Source organism: Mirounga leonina, unplaced genomic scaffold (assembly GCF_011800145.1).
Source record: "Mirounga leonina isolate KUSES-001 unplaced genomic scaffold, KU_Mleo_1.0 Mir_115, whole genome shotgun sequence".
NCBI classification, from domain to species: Eukaryota; Metazoa; Chordata; class Mammalia; order Carnivora; family Phocidae; genus Mirounga; species Mirounga leonina.
The window spans coordinates 44,914,332-44,932,730 of NW_023270268.1; the positions used below are offsets into that span (position 1 = coordinate 44,914,332).

Here is an 18,399-nt window from a genome sequence, read left to right on the forward strand (position 1 = left end):
GAAACTTCTCACCCAAAGCAAGGTACTGTAGGAGAGCCCGCTATGGAAAGAATTTTGATGTGTAAAACAAATGTTCAGCAAGTACTGCTGTGTCTTAACTAATGTTGTATGCAGTGTGGATAACAAAGTGAAAGAGACTTGCCATCAAATTGTCTGTTCTACAAGTGTGGGTTCTCAAATACTCAGTTACTGCAGGTAGAGCATGTACACACACAGAACTTTGATGACCTGAAGTAGTTGATGCAGCTAAGATAGTCACAGTATGGTTTCTTATTTCTTCCTCTGTATCTTCAGTGTTTGAGCCCTGCCCATTTCCTCATAGCACTTATAAGTACCACGTGGATCTGAGATCTAATACTTAAGAAGCTTCATGGAGATCTGGTTCTTTTGATGTGCTGAGTATGATAGAGTCTAAGAGACAGTTAACACTGAGATAGCAGCAGTTTGGAGGGAAATCAGTAAGTAAACGTGAACCTGTTAAGAAGCTGTAGTTCCATCACACATGCTCCCTGTTGCCTCAGGCAACTGTGGAGATGACTTAAACCTGTGTATGTGTATTTTTTTTATTGAAATATAACTGATATGTAAAATTGCAAGATATTTAAAGTGTACATCATGGTGTTTTGATATAGGTTTACATTATGAGAGGATTCCTCCCATCTAGTCAGTTAATGAATCTATCACCTCGCTTTTTTTTTTTTTTTTTTTTTTGGCGGTGAAAATATTTGAGTTCTCAGCAAATTTCAATTACACGATAGTGTTATCCACCATAGTCACCATGTTTTATACCAGCTCCTCCTTGATCCTATCCTTAATTCACCCTTTCTGTTGTGGAATATAGTTGATGGGTGGTTATATAAATATCTCATGATGGACATGATTATCTGTTTTTTTTATTATAGTCTGAAGTTTTTTGTGGGCCTCTTCATTATGTTAATCCTGGATTTACAAATATGCAGTTACCACTTCCTATTTGGTATTTTTTCTCCTGGTCTGTTTTAGTTTTTAATTTGCTTTTATTTTTAAGCTTCTAATCTCTGATTTTGCATGTAAAGACCTAGAAGTAATTCTTTGTGCAAAGAAAGCAAATGAGGCAATTGGGTTTCTGTTGGCAGTAGTCAGTTCCCAAAAGATCCCGGAAGAAGCTGTTGTTAGTATCTAATTTCATATGAAGCATGTGTCAGTAATAGTACTAAGAAAAGTCCCATTGTTTAACAAAGCTATACAGTATTTTGCCAGCACTTGTATAACTGAAAGACATCATATATCAACTAATAGGAAGATACTCATTAAATCCATCCTTGACAGTTGGAGTGTGTCTACTACTGATACGAGTTTTGAAATATTCTTTACCAGTGATCTGAAATTTAATAAAATGTTTATCCCACACCAACAAAATTGTATAATTTGTGATACATGTTTTTAAAAGCATGGATTCCATTTCACAATCGTTTGTTTCACATTTTCCACAGCATGAGGAGGAACCACCTCAGAATATGAAACCACAAGCAGGAAATGATAAGCCATTATCAAAAACAGCCCTTAAAAATCAAAGGAAGCATGAGGCTAAGAAAGCTGCAAAACAGGTATTTGGGACACTAATCTTTTTGAAACAAAATAAGCAAAATTGGTTAAATTAGCTTAATTTAAGCCTCAAAGTTTAAAGATTATAGTCCTAAAGATTTGACTATTATGGGTTTTTTGGTTTTTTGTGTTTTTTTTTAAGATTTATTTATTTAGGGGCACCTGGGTGGCTCAGATGGTTAAGCCCTCGGCTCAGGTGATGATCCCAGTGTCCTGGGATCTGGCTCAGTGGGGAGTTTGCTTCTCCCACTCCCTCTGCCTCTTCCCCTGCTCATGGTCTCTCTCTGTATCTTTCGGTCTCAAATAAATAAATAAAATCCTTAAAAAAAAATTGTGTGAAAAAAAGATTTATTTATTTGAAAGAGAATGCATGCACGTGCACACGAGTAGGGGCAAGGGCAGAGGGAGAGGGGGAGAGAGAATCCTCAAGCAGACTCCCATGCTGAGCACAGAGCCTGACAATGCGGACAACGTGGAGCTTAATCCCAGGACCCTGAGATCATGCTCTGAGTCCAAATCAGGAGTCGGCCGGCTGCTTAACCAGCTGAACTGCCCAGGCACCCCAACACTTGACTACTGTGTTATAAAATGTAGTTGGAGTTAGACTTAAATAGCCAGAATGCCTTTTCTTTTGTGTTTGCCTATGAATTTCTGAGTAGTTCTGTTTGTATAATGAGGAAGTGAGGAAAGTGGATCTGGCCTTAAAACCTTAAACCCTAATGGGATTGTGTAGTGTGTTACTTGTTATAGACCCTTCTCTTGAAGCCAGTGTGAAGTGGTATGGTTTGCTCTCTGAAAGCGTATGTTTGTTAAGAGAGATCAGAAATTGCATGACCATAAAGCCATTTTGTTACTCAGTATAACATTACTATAGGAAATTGTTCAACTGGGAGTCTAAACACCAGAAGTACCCAAAACAATGGAATTGTTCTAAAATAATTTTTTATGTGATTTTATAGTTGAAAAACCATACCAGTGTAATAACTGATAAATTATTGTGTATGGCTTATGGTGATAGTGCAATCAGCTAGGCTAGGAGTATCTGGTTAGTGAAATCATCATGACCACATTTTTAAGATTCAGATAATGCAGACTTGCTGGTAATGGTTGAATTTTGACAATTCTAGATTGTTTATGTGTTTTGGTAGGCAATTACTATTTTAAGGCATAGAATTGCATTATGCAACCATAGTCTGCTGAAATCTGAGCTTTAAAAAAAAATCAGTGTGCTCTTTTGTAGTTAATATATTTCATCTCCAGAAATATCTTTTTTTTTTAAGATTTTATTTATCTATTTGACAGAAACACAGCGAGAGAGGGAACACAAGCAGGGGGAGAGGGAGAAGCAGGCTTCCCGCAGAGAAGGGAGCCCGATGCGGGACTTGATCCCAGGACCCTGGGATCATGACCTGAGCGGACAGCAGACACTTAATGACTGAGCCACCCAGGAGCCCCTCCAGAAATATCTTTAAATAGGTCAGGTTTAGATCATTCTAAGCATAATGATCTATTCCATGTATTTGACTTGTATAAAAGCAGGAATTGTCCTTTCATCATGTGAGTAGAGATCTCTTACTGGCCCTGAATATTACAAGTTAGTAGTATCCTTTTAAGTACTGGTAGATAAGATTTCTTCTTTTTTTTTTCCTAGCTAATATTTTCAGGCATAATTGACAAAAATTGTTAAGTGTACAACGTAATAAGTTGTTATAGGTAAACATTGTGAAAAGATGCCCACAGTTGAGTTAATTAACACATCCATCACTTTACACATTTACTTTTTGAGAGGTGAGGACACTGAAGTTCTACTCTTTAGCAAACTTCAGTTATACAGTACAGTATTATCAGCTGTGGTCACCATGTTACATGTTAGGTCCTCAGACTTTATTCATCTTATAACTGGAAGTTTGTACCCTTTTACCAGTCTGTCCCCATCCCCCCCACTCCATAGCCCCTGGCAACCACCATTCTAATCTTTGTTTCTAAGAGTTTGACTTTATTTATTTTTATTTTTTATTTTTTTAAAGATTTTATTTATTTATTTGAGAGAGAGAGAGAGAGAGAGAATGAGAGAGAGCACATGAGAGGGGGGAGGGTCAGAGGGAAAAGCAGACTCCCTGCTGAGCAGGGAGCCCGATGCGGGACTCGATCCTGGGACTCCAGGATCATGACCTGAGCCGAAGGCAGTCGCTTAACCAACTGAGCCACCCAGGCACCCTGACTTTATTTTGAATAGATTCCACATATAAGTGATACCATCCAGTGTTTTCTTTCACAGTCTGGCTTATTTCACTTAGCATAATCCCCCCAGGTTCATTCATGTTGTTGCAAATGGTAAGATTTCCCTTTTTTTTTTTCTTCCTCAAATATTTATTATTTATTTGAGAGAGAGAGAGAGAGTGCACTCTAGAGAATACGAGCAGGGGGAGTAGCAGAGGGAGAGGGAGAAGCAGGCTCCCCACTGAGCAAGGAGCCCAATGTGGGGCTCGATCCCAGGACCCAGGATCATGACCTGAGCTGAAGGCAGATGCTTAACCAACTGAGCCACCCAGGCGCCCCTGAATAATAGTCCATTTTATATATATATTCCACATTTTCTTTATCCATTCATCCATTGATGAACACTTCAGGTTATTTCCACCTTGGCTATTGTGAGTAATGCTGCAATGAACACAAGAATATAGGTATCTCTTTGAGATAATGATTTTGTTTCCTTTGGTATATCTCCAGAAGTGGGATTACTGGATCATATGGTAGCTCTATTTTTAGTTTTCTGAGGAACCTCCATACTGTTTTCCATAGTGGCAGTATAAGATTCCTTCTCATTGAGATTTAAGGGCCTTTGAAACCCACTCAACTTAAGAATCCTATTTTTATAAATGATGTTTCTTCCTCTTTATTAGAAGATTATTTATTTATTTTAGAAGATTTTTTAAAAGTTTTTATTTGAATTCCAGTTAGTTAACATACAGTGTAATATTAGTTTCAGGTGTACAGTACAGTGATTCAACACTTCCTTACAACACCCAGTGCTCATCACAGCAAGTGCACACCTTAACCCCCATCACCTATTTAACCCATCCCCCGCCCCCCACCTCCCCTCTGGTAACCATCAGTTTGTTCTCTATAGTTGTTAAGAGTCTGTTTCTTGGTTTGCCTCTCTCTCTCTCTTTTTCCCTTTGCTTGTTTGTTTTGTTTCTTAAATTCCACATCTGAGTGAAATCATACGGTATTTATCTCTCTCTGACTTATCTTGCTTAGCATAATACTCTCTGGCTCCTTCCATGTCATTGCAAATGGCAAGATTCATTCTTTTTTATGGCTAATAATTCCATTGTATGTATATACCACATCTTCTTTATCCATTCATCAGTCGATGGACACAATCTATTTCCATAATTTGGCTCTTGTAGATAATGGTGCTATAAGCATTGGGGTGTATGTATCCCTTTGTATTAGTATTTTTGTATTCTTGGGTAAATACCTAGTAGTGTGATTGCTGGATCGTAGGGAAGTTCTATTTTTAATTTTTTGAGGAACCTCCATACTGTTTTCCAGAGTGGCTACACTAGTTTACACTCCCACCAATAATGCAAGACTGTTCCCCTTTATCCACATCCTCACCAACACCTGTTGTTTCTTGTGTTGTTGATTTTAGCCATTCTGACAGGTGTGAGGTGATACCTCATTGTGGTTTTGATTTGTTTCCCTGATGATGAGTGATGTTGAGCATCTTTTCACATGTCTGTTGACCATCTGTGTGTTTCTGGAAAAATGTCTATTGAGATGACTGGTTGGAGTTAGTTATGGTCGTGTGATAGAACAAAGGAAAATGGTCCATGACAAGATCCACTTTCTCAGCCCTCTGAGTTAAGTAATCAAAGATGAAGGAGTCAGAGGTATATAATCTAAACAAGTACTTTTATAAACTGGTGATGACTTTATAAGCTTATGAACTTTACCAAAAGGAATTTAAACTAAGAATTTAATCTTACCATATATGCATCATTTTCAGAGAATGACCGGAATTTAAGTATAATAAGACATTTTAACTTACTCTTGGTTATTTAAAATATGGTAGAAAGTTAAATTTCATATTTCACTTTAATAGATTTTCAAATGTACTGACATTAACCTTCTTTCCTAGAAGAAAATTTTCTCAGCTGTTTGCAAACTAAATTTTTAAAATTCTTACTTGATATCAAAAGTGAATTTTGATAGGCAAAGTATCTCTCTTCTCCTTTTACCCACTCTTCTCCTTTAGTTTTCTTTTTTTTTTTATTCTTATGTTAATCCCCATACATTACATCATTAGTTTTAGATGAACCTTTAGTTTTCTATTATGAAAATACCGAACTACATATTAGAACTTGTAGGCTTCTTTTTTTTTTTTTAAGTTGTTTCATACTAGTTTATTTAGGGGTTCCATTTTCACTCCTCAATAGATTTCTCATATGCTTCTTCACTCATTAATTCATCCAGCTCTGAAGGATTACTGAGTGCTATCTTGATCAGCCAACCATCTTCATAACAAGATTTGTTGACAAGTCCTGGATTTTCTGCAAGAGCTTCATTAATTTCAGTTACTAATCCTGATAGAGAATAGAGTTCACTAGCAGCTTTCACACGTTCCAAAGCACCGAACTCATCTTGTTTGTTCAGTTTTGTCCCAGCTTCACACAGACTACGGTAAACAACATCTCCCAAAGCTTCCTGTGCAAAATTACTGACTCCCACTGTTCCAATACCATTTTCTGTTGTTATCCATTCATGTTTGTCTGTGAATTTACGCACGGAGAGCACAGCAGAGCCCGTGCGCAGTGTCTGGACGGCGCCCGCCCTCAGCCCCCAGAGCCGCGGCAGGCAGCGCGCGGTGGGCGCGGAGGCGACCCGCAGACTTCAGGCCGCAGCCCGCACGCTCCGCACCACTCGCAGCACCATGTTCACAGAGGTGCGGGGGTCGCAGTGCAAGCGGCTCGGGCACCCCAGCCGGCAGGGGCGGGGCAGGGGCGGGGCAGGGGCGGGGCCACAACTTCCAGGCTTCTTAAGAGTAGAATCTAAACAGTTTCTTTCTGACTACTTTGTTAAGTGCTTTGCTCAGTAATGCGTTTTTACATAGAAGGTTAGAAATTAATATTTGTTGAATTGGAATGTACAAAAAGTACAACTAACATGACTTTAAAAAGAAAAAGTGACTCCAATTCTATACTCTCCAAAAACTCTCAGGCAGACATTCCTAGATATGAAGATAAAGGAGTGATACTGTGTTTCGTGTCCCCCTGGGATGCTTTGGTATTCAGAGCATTTTACCCAGAACTCTGAGTAAGTTTTGGCCTTGGGGCTTTATGTATTCCGCTGGGAACTCTATAAGGAAGAAATAGAAGTCCTATCTTAGGGCCAATAAAGCCTTATATAACTTTTTTCCCCCCCTCTTGTCAAAATGTATGTCTTGTCATAATTACAAAAGGAGAGTAGTTCTTTGACTACTTCATTTATTTAGCATGTGCAGTAAAGCAGGTCTTATGCTGGGGGCACAAACAACAATGAACAAAGAAACCTCTGGTATAGTCGTCTAATGGGGGATAGTACAATACACTGTTACAGTAGGAATACATACCACGTATTGTGCAACTAATCCAGTCTTTTGGGTTGGGAGAGAATTTTCCAAAAGGCCTAAAGGATAAATGGGGTCAGCCAGGTAACCTGAAGTTGTTCTAGCACACACAAAGGCCAGGAAACAAGTATATGGCACCTGAGGGGAAATCGAAGTGGTTCAGAATCAGAGGTCTGATCACACTGAGAGCAGCCTCCCTTTGAGTTTTCCTTGGCAGAGCTGCACTGATCTGATTATAAATAAATCTCTGTAGGACTTAATCCGGTAACATTATCCATTACATGTACTTGATCATACATACTCATTAGAGTTTTGGAGGACATCGTGAAAGTGAAACTTCAGACACCTTAAATTAGAAGAGCCCTCTCACATTTATAAACCATTCATATAGTGGCACATCCCAAAATATCTGAAAATTTGGAATGCTTGTTGGCTGATACAGAAACCTCCTGGTTTTTTCTGCTAAAGTCATTTCATTTATTTTCATTTGTCCTTTTATTACTAATATAGTATTATTTTTTATTTTATTATTCTACTTTAACTCTAAATTTTAGATCTAGCAAAGTGTTCCCTATGACGATGACATAGTAAAAACCTGTTGGGTGTCTCCTTATACTGTGATTTTCTTTTTTTTTTTTTAAGTTGTATCTTTCTGTTATGGGACAATGTGGCTACTTCATGAGACCTTCAATTCAGATCATTTATATAAAATGTAGTATAAAAGATAAAATCGCATTTTGGTTTCTGCATTTTATATACCAAGGCTATGTTGGTTGAAATACTTTAGTGTTTTCATTTTAGAAAATTGAATTTTTGAAAATATTTCCTGCAGGAAGCAAGAAATGAGAAGAGTCCAGATTTGGCACCTACTCCTGCCCCACAGAGCACACCACGAAATACTATCTCGCAGTCAACCTCTGGAGACCCTGAAATAGACAAAAAAATCAAGAACCTAAAGAAGGTGAGACACTTAAATAAAAGCCAGATGTGCTTATTGAAAGAAATCCATGAGAAATGTATAAAGATGGCATCTAAGAAGTTTGTGTCAGTTCTGATTATTGCTTTCTCACTATGAAATACTATAATTTGGGAATGGCACTGATTTTAGTTCTATTCCCAGATGTCTAATGGCTGTTATTAGTCTTTATTATTGATTTTTGGAGTAATAAGAAATGTACCTTTGTACAGAAATATGCTGAACACTTTTATACTCAGTATTTCATCAGACATTTGTGAGATAGGTAGGAACAGATATTTATCCCAGTTTTGAAGATGAAGAAACAGAGAGAAAAAGAAATTTATTAATTTGTCATATTCCAACCAGTTTGTGATGATGGCCCTGGGGTAAAACCAGGTTTCTAGAGTCTTCCCAGGCTGCATGACAAAGTATCTCTTAAAGCCAAAGACATTGTCTGGATACAATGAAGTGCTGGAATAAGTGGTAAAGTTGGTGATATAGTTACATACTTATACGTGTACATGTATACCATTACTTGAAAGCTTGAAAATTTTTTTGCCAAATCCCATTTTCTTAATGTACTTAATTTTACATCTAAGTTAAAAAACAAAAAATTTTACCTTGGCATTTTAATAGACTAGCCTTGACCCAAAGGTAAAATAACTGATTCTCCTTATTCATTTTTCCCATTCATGTGATTGAGTTGTTACTAAGAAAATTTGCATTCTGAAATACTGAAATTACTTATTCTTCCTTCTCTTGACTCATTATATTTGATGTTCGCAGAAACTGAAAGCAATCGAACAACTGAAAGAACAAGCAGCAGCTGGAAAACAGCTCGAAAAAAATCAGGTCATTTTTACATGTTTCATTTGTGCATGTAGTCACTACCACTCTTCCCCCTTTTTATTATAAACAATTTTTTAATCAAGTGGGAGAGCATATAAATTTAAAAACTTATTTTGAAAACATGCCATATATTTGATAAAATGTTTTTACACTTAAACAGAAAGGATAGGGGAAGATAAGATGTAGATCATGGTGAATGAGAGAATCGCTATTTCCGAGAGGCATACTGAAGCCATTGCTGTTAAAAATAAAGGCAACTTATTAAAATAAACATAAGATTCTCTTCCTTCCTATATTTCAGGTTGCACTGCCCTGTTTGCTCCTTTCTCTCCTTCTGAGGGAAGCCCAATTGTAGAATGAGAAATTTCTTGGACCCTCAGTGTTGCAATAAGACAGCATCTGTCCTTTGCCCCCTTGATTCATACCAAGAAACAAATTAGAGCTTGTTTCTTTGTATTTTTAAATCTGTATTTTCCAGTAGATCTGTTAAAGTGTAAATACTCTTTTTATAAATTTTTTATCCTTTGCTGTTTTGGCTGTAGATCCAATAATTATTTTATTTCATTTCCTATTTAATAACTTTGTTGTTTTAAACTTATTTCTAGTTGGAGAAAATTCAAAAAGAGAAAGCCCTTCTCCAGGAGCTGGAAGATTTGGAATTGGGTATTTAAAGATTCACAGAGAGCAAGTTGTTACCAGAAATCAGTGCAAACACATTTTCTGTTAAACCCATTGGTGGACATGAAATATCCATGTGCCCACATTTAATTTTCATCTATAATTTTAACCATTTATCCAAGATTCTGCATATGTGTGAAGTTACTTAATAATGTCTGTTAAATTGATTTTTACATCCTGCATCCTATACCATGTCAACACATGATAAAGAAAAGAAACACATGAACTTTTTAGTAAGTTTGACAGATTGAAAGACAGTGTCATTGGTTTTTTTATTAGGAGACAGTATTTACCATACATGTGAATAAAAACATTTAAATTTAATCATTGTTCGCTTTGTTATAAGTTCCTAAGTTAACATGTCCTTTATTAATTAATCAGACAAGCTTGGGAAATTTTTCCTTTGAATATATAATACGGCTTTTTTTTTATCCTAAAGAATTATTATATTGTCCAAATTTTAAAGAAAAGCCTTAAAAATCTGAATGTACTAAATTGATTATATTTTTTGTAGTATTTGAAATAGTTTTTCTGCTTAGTTCTAAAGTAAATATACTTTAAAAATAGAAAATAGTAAAACATTTTATTTTGATATTTCAAATAATCTAGTGATTTAAGGATGAAGTAAATATTTTCGAAACATGAACTATGATTATTTTGCTATAGTTGAGTCTCGATTATTTTGATTGTTTATTCATATGATGAAAAAAAGTTGTAATGATAATGCAAGACACTCACCTATGAAAACTAATTTATATATAGTTTTAGAGTCTGTTATAATTTTTTTTTTTTTATCAGGTTTACATTTAAAGTCACTTTAAAAGTTTGATTAATTTAAGTAATCTCTACACCCAGCTTGGGGCTTGAAATCACAACCCTGAGATCAAGAGTCACACGCTCTCCTGACTGAGCCAACCAGGCACCCTAACATTTGAAACTGCTTTTATTTCATTTGCATTAATACAGGTTTTCATTTTTCAGAGGTAATCTTTAAACTGATAGGTAAAAGAATACAGAAACAGCTTGAGAGATAAAAATAGATAACTGAGTTTACTGACATCCCAAAGCTTCTACTAAGATTTGGTAATTCATTACAGTTGAGTGGTGTTTTGACACAGAGGGATAGTCCAAAATGGAGGAGGAATAGGAGACCTTAGTTTCGTCTGGTCCCAGGAATTCAGCTACATAGCTATCAAATCATTCTGAATACCTGCGAACGCAACCAAAGATCTAAAGGAATAGCTGCAACTCTACAAATAGAAAAGTGACCACTTTCTACAAGGTAGAAGGTGCAGAGAAGTGAATGTGAGGCAATAAATGGGAAGATAAACTGTGAGAGGAGGGAGCCTCTGTCAGCAGTCCCGGAAAGTGATATAGCAGAGTGCAAAATCAGAACTTTTTAAAAGTCTGCTCCAGGGACACCTGGGTGGCACAGTTGGTTAAGTGTCTGCCCTCGGCTCAGGTCATGATCCAGGGTCCTGGGATCAAGCCCCACATTGGGCTCTCTGCTCAGTTGGGAGTCTGCTTCTCCCTCTGCCCGTCGTGTCAGCCCCCCAACCCCCAGCTCGTGCTCTCTCTCTCTTTCTCTGTCAAATAAATAAAATAAAAAGTCTGCTCTGGAGAGGAATGTCCCTGCCTGAAAGGTGCTCAGGTGGGGCGGAATCCTAGGTGGGACATTGTGGTCTCAGGATCCTTGGGGTCACAGGAAGAGGGGGGTTGCCTGCGTGTGGCAAAGTTCCCAGGCATTGGAGCAGGGAAGCTGGCTGCAACCAGCAATCCCAGGAGTGGGTTCTCAGCTCAGGGTTGCCATAAACCAGGAACTTTGGCACAGTTGGGTGACCACTCTCCAAGCAGGGGCCCAGCAAGCCGCAGAACCGTGGCAAAACCATCGCTCTTCCTCCCCTGGGAGGAGTTGCGTGGGTGCACACCAAAGGAGCCTACAGGGTTTGGAACATGGTCACGTGCCTGAGATAGAAACTCTTGGACACAGGCTGGGTGAGCACACTGTGGATGGAGACCAGGGAGAAGTTTTTCTTTAGGATTTTGGGATCTAGTTTTCTAACAGACCAAAATACACACAGGATCCAGTCTATTGCTCTCTTCTGTTCACCTGTCTGATTATATTCCCCCCCCCCAGTTTCAGGTCCCTTCTGATTTGTTTAGTGTATATTTCTCTGGGGTCGTTGTTGTTTTGTTCTCTTGTTCATCTATTCTTCTCTGGACAGAATGACAAGATGGAAAACCTCACCTCAAAAAAGAGAACAAGAGACAGTATGGGACCTAATCAGTATGGATATAAGTAAGATGTCAGAACTAGAGTTCAGAATAACAATTTTAAAGATACTAGCTGGGCTTGAAAAAAGCATAGAAGACACGAGAATCCCTTTCTGGAGAAATGAACTAAAATCTAATCAAGTTGAAATAAAGGCTATTAATGAGATGCAATAAAAAATGGAGGCTCTAACTGCTAGGATAAATGAGGCAGAAGAGAGAATTAGTGATATAGAAGACAAAATGATGGAGAATAAAGCTGAGAAAAAGACAACAACTGGACCACAGAGGAGAATTCGAGAGATAAGTGATCCATAAAGTGAAACAGTGTTAGAATAATTGAGATCCCAGAAGAAGAGGAAAGGGTGGGTGGGCAGAAGGTATACCAGAGTGAATTATAGCAGAGAATTAACCTAATCTGGGGAAGGAAACAGGCATCCAAGTCCAGAGAATCCCTCTCAAAATCAATAAAAATAGATCACACCCCGACATATAATAGTGAAACTTGGAAATCTCAGAGACAGAAAATCCTGAAAGCAGCTCAGGACAAGGAGTCTGTAACCTACAAGAATAAAAACATTAGACTGGCAGCAGACTTATCCACAGAAACCTGGCAGGCCAGAAAGGACTGGCATGATACATTCAGGGTGCTAAATCAGAAAAATATGCAGCCAAGAATACTTTATCCAACTAGGATGTCATTCAAAATAGAAGGAGAGAGAAAGCTTCCAGCACAAACAGAAACTAAAAGAATTAGATCACCAAACCAGCCGTGTAAGAAATATTAAAAGGGATCCTTTAAGCGAAGAGAGAACCCAAAAGTAACAGATCAGAAGGGAACAGAGACAGTATACAGAAATAGTCACTTTACAGGTAATAATATGGCACTAAATCATATCTTTCAATAGTTACTCTGCATGTAAATGGGCTAAATGCCCCTAATGAAAAGACACAGGGTATCAGATTGGATAAAAAAGCAAGACCCATCAATATGATGTCTGCAAGAGACTCAGACCCAAAGACACCTCCAGATTTAAAGTGAGGGGGTGGAAAACCATGTCATGCTAATGGACATCAAAAGAAAGCTGGGGTAGCCATCCTTATATCAGACAAATTAGATTTTAAACCAAAAACTGTAATAAAATATAAGAAAGGACAGTATATCAAAATTAAAGGGTCTATCCAACAAGAAGATCTAACAATTGTAAATATGCCCCTAACATGGGAGCAGCCAATTATATAAACCAATTAGTAACAAAATTAAAGAAACACATTGATAATAATACAAAAATAACAGGGGACTTTAACACCCCACTCACTGCAATGGACAAATCATCTAAACAGAAGATCAACAAGGAAACAAGGGCTTTGAATGACACACTGGACAATATGGGCTTCAAAATATATTCAGAGCATTCCAACCTAAAGTAACAGAATACACCTTCTCGAGTGCACATGGAACATTCTCCAGAATAGATCACATCCTGGTTCATAAATCAGATCTCAACTGGTACCAAAAGATTGGGATCATTCCCTGCATATTTTCAGACCACAATGCTTTGAAAACTGAACTCATTCACAAGAGGAAATTTGGAAAAAATCAAATATATGGAGGCTAAGGAACATCTTACTAAATGAATGGGTCAACCAGGAAATTAAAGATGAATTTTAAAAAATTCATGGAAACAAATGAAAATGAAAACATAACTCTTCAAAACCTTTGGGATGCAGCAAAGTCAGTCCTAAGAGGGAAGTAGTATATAGCAATACAAGCCTTTCTCAAGAAACAAGAAAGGTCTCAAATACACAATCTAACCTTACACCTAAAGGAGCTGGAGAAAGAACAAATAAAGCCAAAACCCAGCAGGAAAAGAGCATTAATAAAGATTAGAGCAGAAATCAATGGAATAGAAACCAAAAGAACAGTAGAACAGATCAATGAAACTAGGAGTTAGTTCTTTGAAAGAATTAATAAGATTGATAAACCCCTGGCCAGACTTAACAAAAAGAAAAGAGAAAGGACCCAAATAAAATCAGGAATAACAGAGGAGAGATCACAATTACAAGAACATATGAGCAACTGATATGCCAACAAATTAGGCAATCTGGAAGAAATGGATGCATTCCTAGAGACATATAAGCTACCAAAATTGAACCAGGAAGAAATAGAAAACCTGAACAGACATATAACTAGCAAGGAAATTGATGCAGTAATCAAAAATCTCCCAAAAAACTATAGAGTCCAGGCTGGATGGCTTCCCAGGGGAATTCTACCAAACATTTAAAGAAGAATTAATACCTATTCTTATGAAACTGTTTCAAAAAATAGAAATGGAAGGAAAACTTCCAAACTCTTTCTATGAGGCCAGCATTACCTTGATCCCAAAACCAGACAAAGACCTGACCAAAAAAGAATTACAGACCAACATCCCTGATAAACATGGATACAAAAATTCTCACCAAGATACTAGCCAATAGGATCCAACAATACATTAAAAGGATTATTCACCACAACCAAGTGGGATTTATTCCTGGGCTGCAAGGGTGGTTCAACATCTGCAAATCAATCAATGTGGTACACTACATTAATAAGGGACAAGAACCATATAATCCTCTCAATAGATGCAGAAAAAGCATTTGACAAAGTATGGCATCCTTTCTTGATTAAAACTCTTCTCAGTATAGGGATAGAGGGAACATGCCTCAATATCATAAAAACCATACACAAAAAGCCCACAGCGAATATCATTCTCAATGGGGAAAAACTGAGAGCTTTTCCTCAAGGTCAGGAACATGGCAGGGATGTCCACTATCACCACTGTTGTTCAACATAGTACTAGAAGTCCTAGCCTCAGCAATCAGACAACAAAAAGAAATAAAAGGCATCCAAATTGGCAAAGAAGTCAAACTCTCACTCTTCTCAGATCACATGATACTCTATGTGGAAAACCCAAAAGACTCCACCCCAAAACTGCTAGAACTCACAGGAATTCAGTAAAGTGGCAGTATATAAAATCAATGCACAGAAATCAGTTGCGTTTATATACACCAACAACAAGACAGAAGAAAGAGAAATTAAGGAGTTGATCCCATTTACAATTGCACCCAAAACCGTAAGATACCTAGGAATAAATCTAACCAAAGAGGCAAAGAATCTGTACTCAGAAAACTATAGAACACTCATGAAAGAATTTGAGGAAGACACAAAGAAATGGAAAAACGTCCCATGCTCGTGGATGTGCAGAACAAATATTGTTTAAATATCTATGCTACCCGAAGCAATCTACACATTCAAATGCAATCCTTATCAAAATACTATCAACTTTTTTCACAGAGCTGGAACAAATAATCCTAAAATTGATATGGAACCAGAAAAGACCCCAAATAGCCAAAGGAATGTTGAAAAAGAAAACCAAAGCCGGTGGCATCACAATTCCGGACTTCAAGCTCTATGACAAAGCTGTAATCATCAAGGCAGTATGGTACTGGCACAAAAACAGACACATAGATCAATGGAACAGAATAGAGAGCCCAGAAATGGACCCTCAACCTGTGGTCAACCAATCTTCGACAAAGCAGGAAAGAATATCCAATGGAAAAAAGACAGTCTCTTCTACAAATGCTGTTGGGAAAATTGGACAGCCACATGCAGAAGAATGAAACTGGACCATTTCCTTACACCATACATAAAAATAGACTCAAAATGGATGAAAGACCTAAATGTGAAATAGGAATCCATTAAATCCTAGAGAACACAGGCAGCAACCTCTGTGACCTTGGTTGCAGTAACTTCTTGCTAGACACATCCCCAAAGGCAAGGGAAACAAAGGCAAAAATGAACTATTGGGACTTCATCAGGATAAAAAGCTTTTGCACAGCAAAGGAAACAGTCAACAAAGCCGAAAGACAACCAATAGAATGGGAAAAGATATATGCAAGTGCCTTATCAGATAAAGGGTTAATATCCAAAATCTATAAAGAACTTATCAAACCCAACACCCAAAGAATAATCCAATCAAGAAATGGGCAGAAGACATGAACAGACATTTCTCCAAAGAAGACATGCCACTAGCCAACAGACACATGAAAAAGTGCTCAACATTACTTGGCATCAGGGAAATACAAATCAAAACCACAATGAGATACCACCTCACACCAGTCAGAATGGCTAAAATTAACAAGTCAGGAAAGGACAGATGTTGGTGAGGATGTGGAGAAAGGGGAGCCCTCCTACACTGTTGGTGGGAATGCAAGCTGGTGCAGCCACTCTGGAAAACAGTATGGAGGTTCCTCAAAAAGTTGAAAATAGAGCTGCCTATGACCCAGCAATTGCACTACTAGGGATTTACCCCAAAGATATAAACGTGATCCAAAGGGGCACCTACACCCCAGTGTTTGTAGCAGCAGTGTCCACAATAGCCAAACTATGGAAAGAGCCCAGACGTCCACCGACAGATGAATGGATAAAGATGTGGTATATATATATACACACAATGGAATACTACTGAGACATTAAAAAAAAAAAAAAAGAAATCTTGCCACTTGTAACTACATGGATGGAACTAGAGGGTATTATGCTAAGCAAAATGAGTCGATCAGAGAAAGACTATTATCTTATGATCTCATATGTGGAATTTAAGAAACAAAACGGAATCATAGGGGACGAGAGAAAAAAAGAAAAGGCAAAATCAGAGAGGGAGACAAACCATAAGAGACTCTTAATCATAGGAAACATACTGAGGATTGCAGGAGGGGAGGGAGTTGGGGATGGGGTAACTGGGTGATGGACATTAAGGAGGACATGTGATGTAAGGAGCACTAGGTATTATATAGGACTGATGAGTCACTGACCTCTACCCCTGGAACTAATAATACATTATATGTTAACTAATTGAATTTAAATTAAAAAAATAAATTTAAAAAAACAATTGTATTTTAAATGTTTTGTGTGTAGAGGGTCGGGGTGGGTGGAAGTGTGTGTGTGTGTGCTTGCACATATATAATTGCTTTCAATATTAATTTATTTCTGATAATAGAAACTTAAACAGATAGATTACTTTTACAATGTATTACCTTAAAAATTGTTTTTCTGGGGCACCTGGATGACTCAGTTGGTTAAGCATCTGCCTTCAGCTCAGGTCGTGATCCCAGAGTCCTGGGATCGAGCCTGGCATCGGGCTCCCTGCTCAGCGGGGAGTCTGCTTCTCCCTCTGTCTCTCCCCCTGACTTGTGCTCTCTCACTCTTTCTCTCAAATAAATAAATAAAATCTTTTAAAAAAATTGTTTTTTTAATAAAATATTAAATAATGCGTCCTAAGATAATGTAATGTTTTTTGGCCTGGCAGCCTAACGATTTTTAAAAAATTAATTACTCATTTATAGCAGAATTTACAGTAAACATTAATTATCTTCAAAATGTTTATCTCAAAGATAGTATCATTGACTTTTGTTTTAGTCAGATGCATTTAAATTGTTCCAGGCTAACTGTTCCTACCAAAATTCTTAGGCTCATATTTTCAGAATTGTCTTTATTTCTGTAATCATTTAATCCATTCAACTCTTAAAAAAAAATGTTTCATTTCTGAGCACATGTCAATATAAAAATCACTGATGTATTCTTTTTTTTTTTTAAGATTTTATTTATTTATTCATGAGAGACAGAGAGAGAGAGAGAGAAGCAGGCTCCCAAGGAGCAGGGAGCCCGATGCGGGACTCGATCCCAGGACCTTGGGATCATGACCTCAGCCGAAGGCAGACGCTTAACCATCTGAGCCACCCAGGCGCCCCACTGATGTATTCTTTTTTTTTTTTTTAAAAAGATTTTATTTATTTATTCATGAGAGACAGAGAGAAACAGAGGGAGAAGCAGGCTCCCAAGGAGCGGGAAGCCCGATGCGGGACTCGATCCCAGGACCCTGGGATCATGACCTGAGCCGAAGGCAGACGCTTAACCATCTGAGCCACCCAGGCGCCCCCCACTGATGTATTCTTTGACTACATATTTTGTTTGATTTTTATTTTAAACATTATCCTCTGAGAGTAAGGTGATAGAAGAAAGAGGGTAAGGTGATGAAGGTATGCTTGAGGATGAAATTTTAAATACATTGCTGTATTCATTATAAAGGAAAATCTATAAATCCTGGATTTTCATAAAAATCTCCCTTGCTCAATTATCCCAAAAATGTTTTTGGTATTTACCATAAGCATCTCTGAAGGGCATTATAGTCTTGAGGAGAGGCACTTCAGTGGACACAAAGGCTCTCCTTTCATGAGTTAGGCAAGTTTCCCAGTGAGGGAAGAGAAAAAGACCAAAACCCAATTCTATCATTTGAAAAAAAGGAATTGTTTTCTTGGAAAAGAAATAGAGATCATTTGTGTCAAAAAATGCTATGTATGTTGCCAAAAATATAAAATACTGAATATTTTCAATTAACACTATAGTTTC

At 37.6% G+C, this 18,399-nt stretch overlaps 1 protein-coding gene and 1 pseudogene across 2 annotated transcripts in view; one reads left to right on the plus strand and one right to left on the minus strand.

Moving 5' to 3' along the window:
• Positions 1 to 10,007, plus strand: part of EIF2A (eukaryotic translation initiation factor 2A) — a 37,193-nt gene extending 27,186 nt beyond the window's left edge. For both annotated transcript variants that reach the window (XM_034996999.1, XM_034996989.1), the window contains 4 exons: positions 1,473 to 1,586; positions 8,031 to 8,159; positions 8,943 to 9,008; positions 9,611 to 10,007. In XM_034996999.1, coding sequence (XP_034852890.1) covers positions 1,473 to 1,586; positions 8,031 to 8,159; positions 8,943 to 9,008; positions 9,611 to 9,676 — 375 coding nt within the window. In that variant the 3' untranslated portion in view covers positions 9,677 to 10,007. The remainder of the gene's footprint in view (positions 1 to 1,472; positions 1,587 to 8,030; positions 8,160 to 8,942; positions 9,009 to 9,610) is intronic.
• LOC118005200 lies at positions 5,984 to 6,525 on the minus strand (annotated as a pseudogene).
• Positions 10,008 to 18,399: the final 8,392 nt, after the last annotated feature.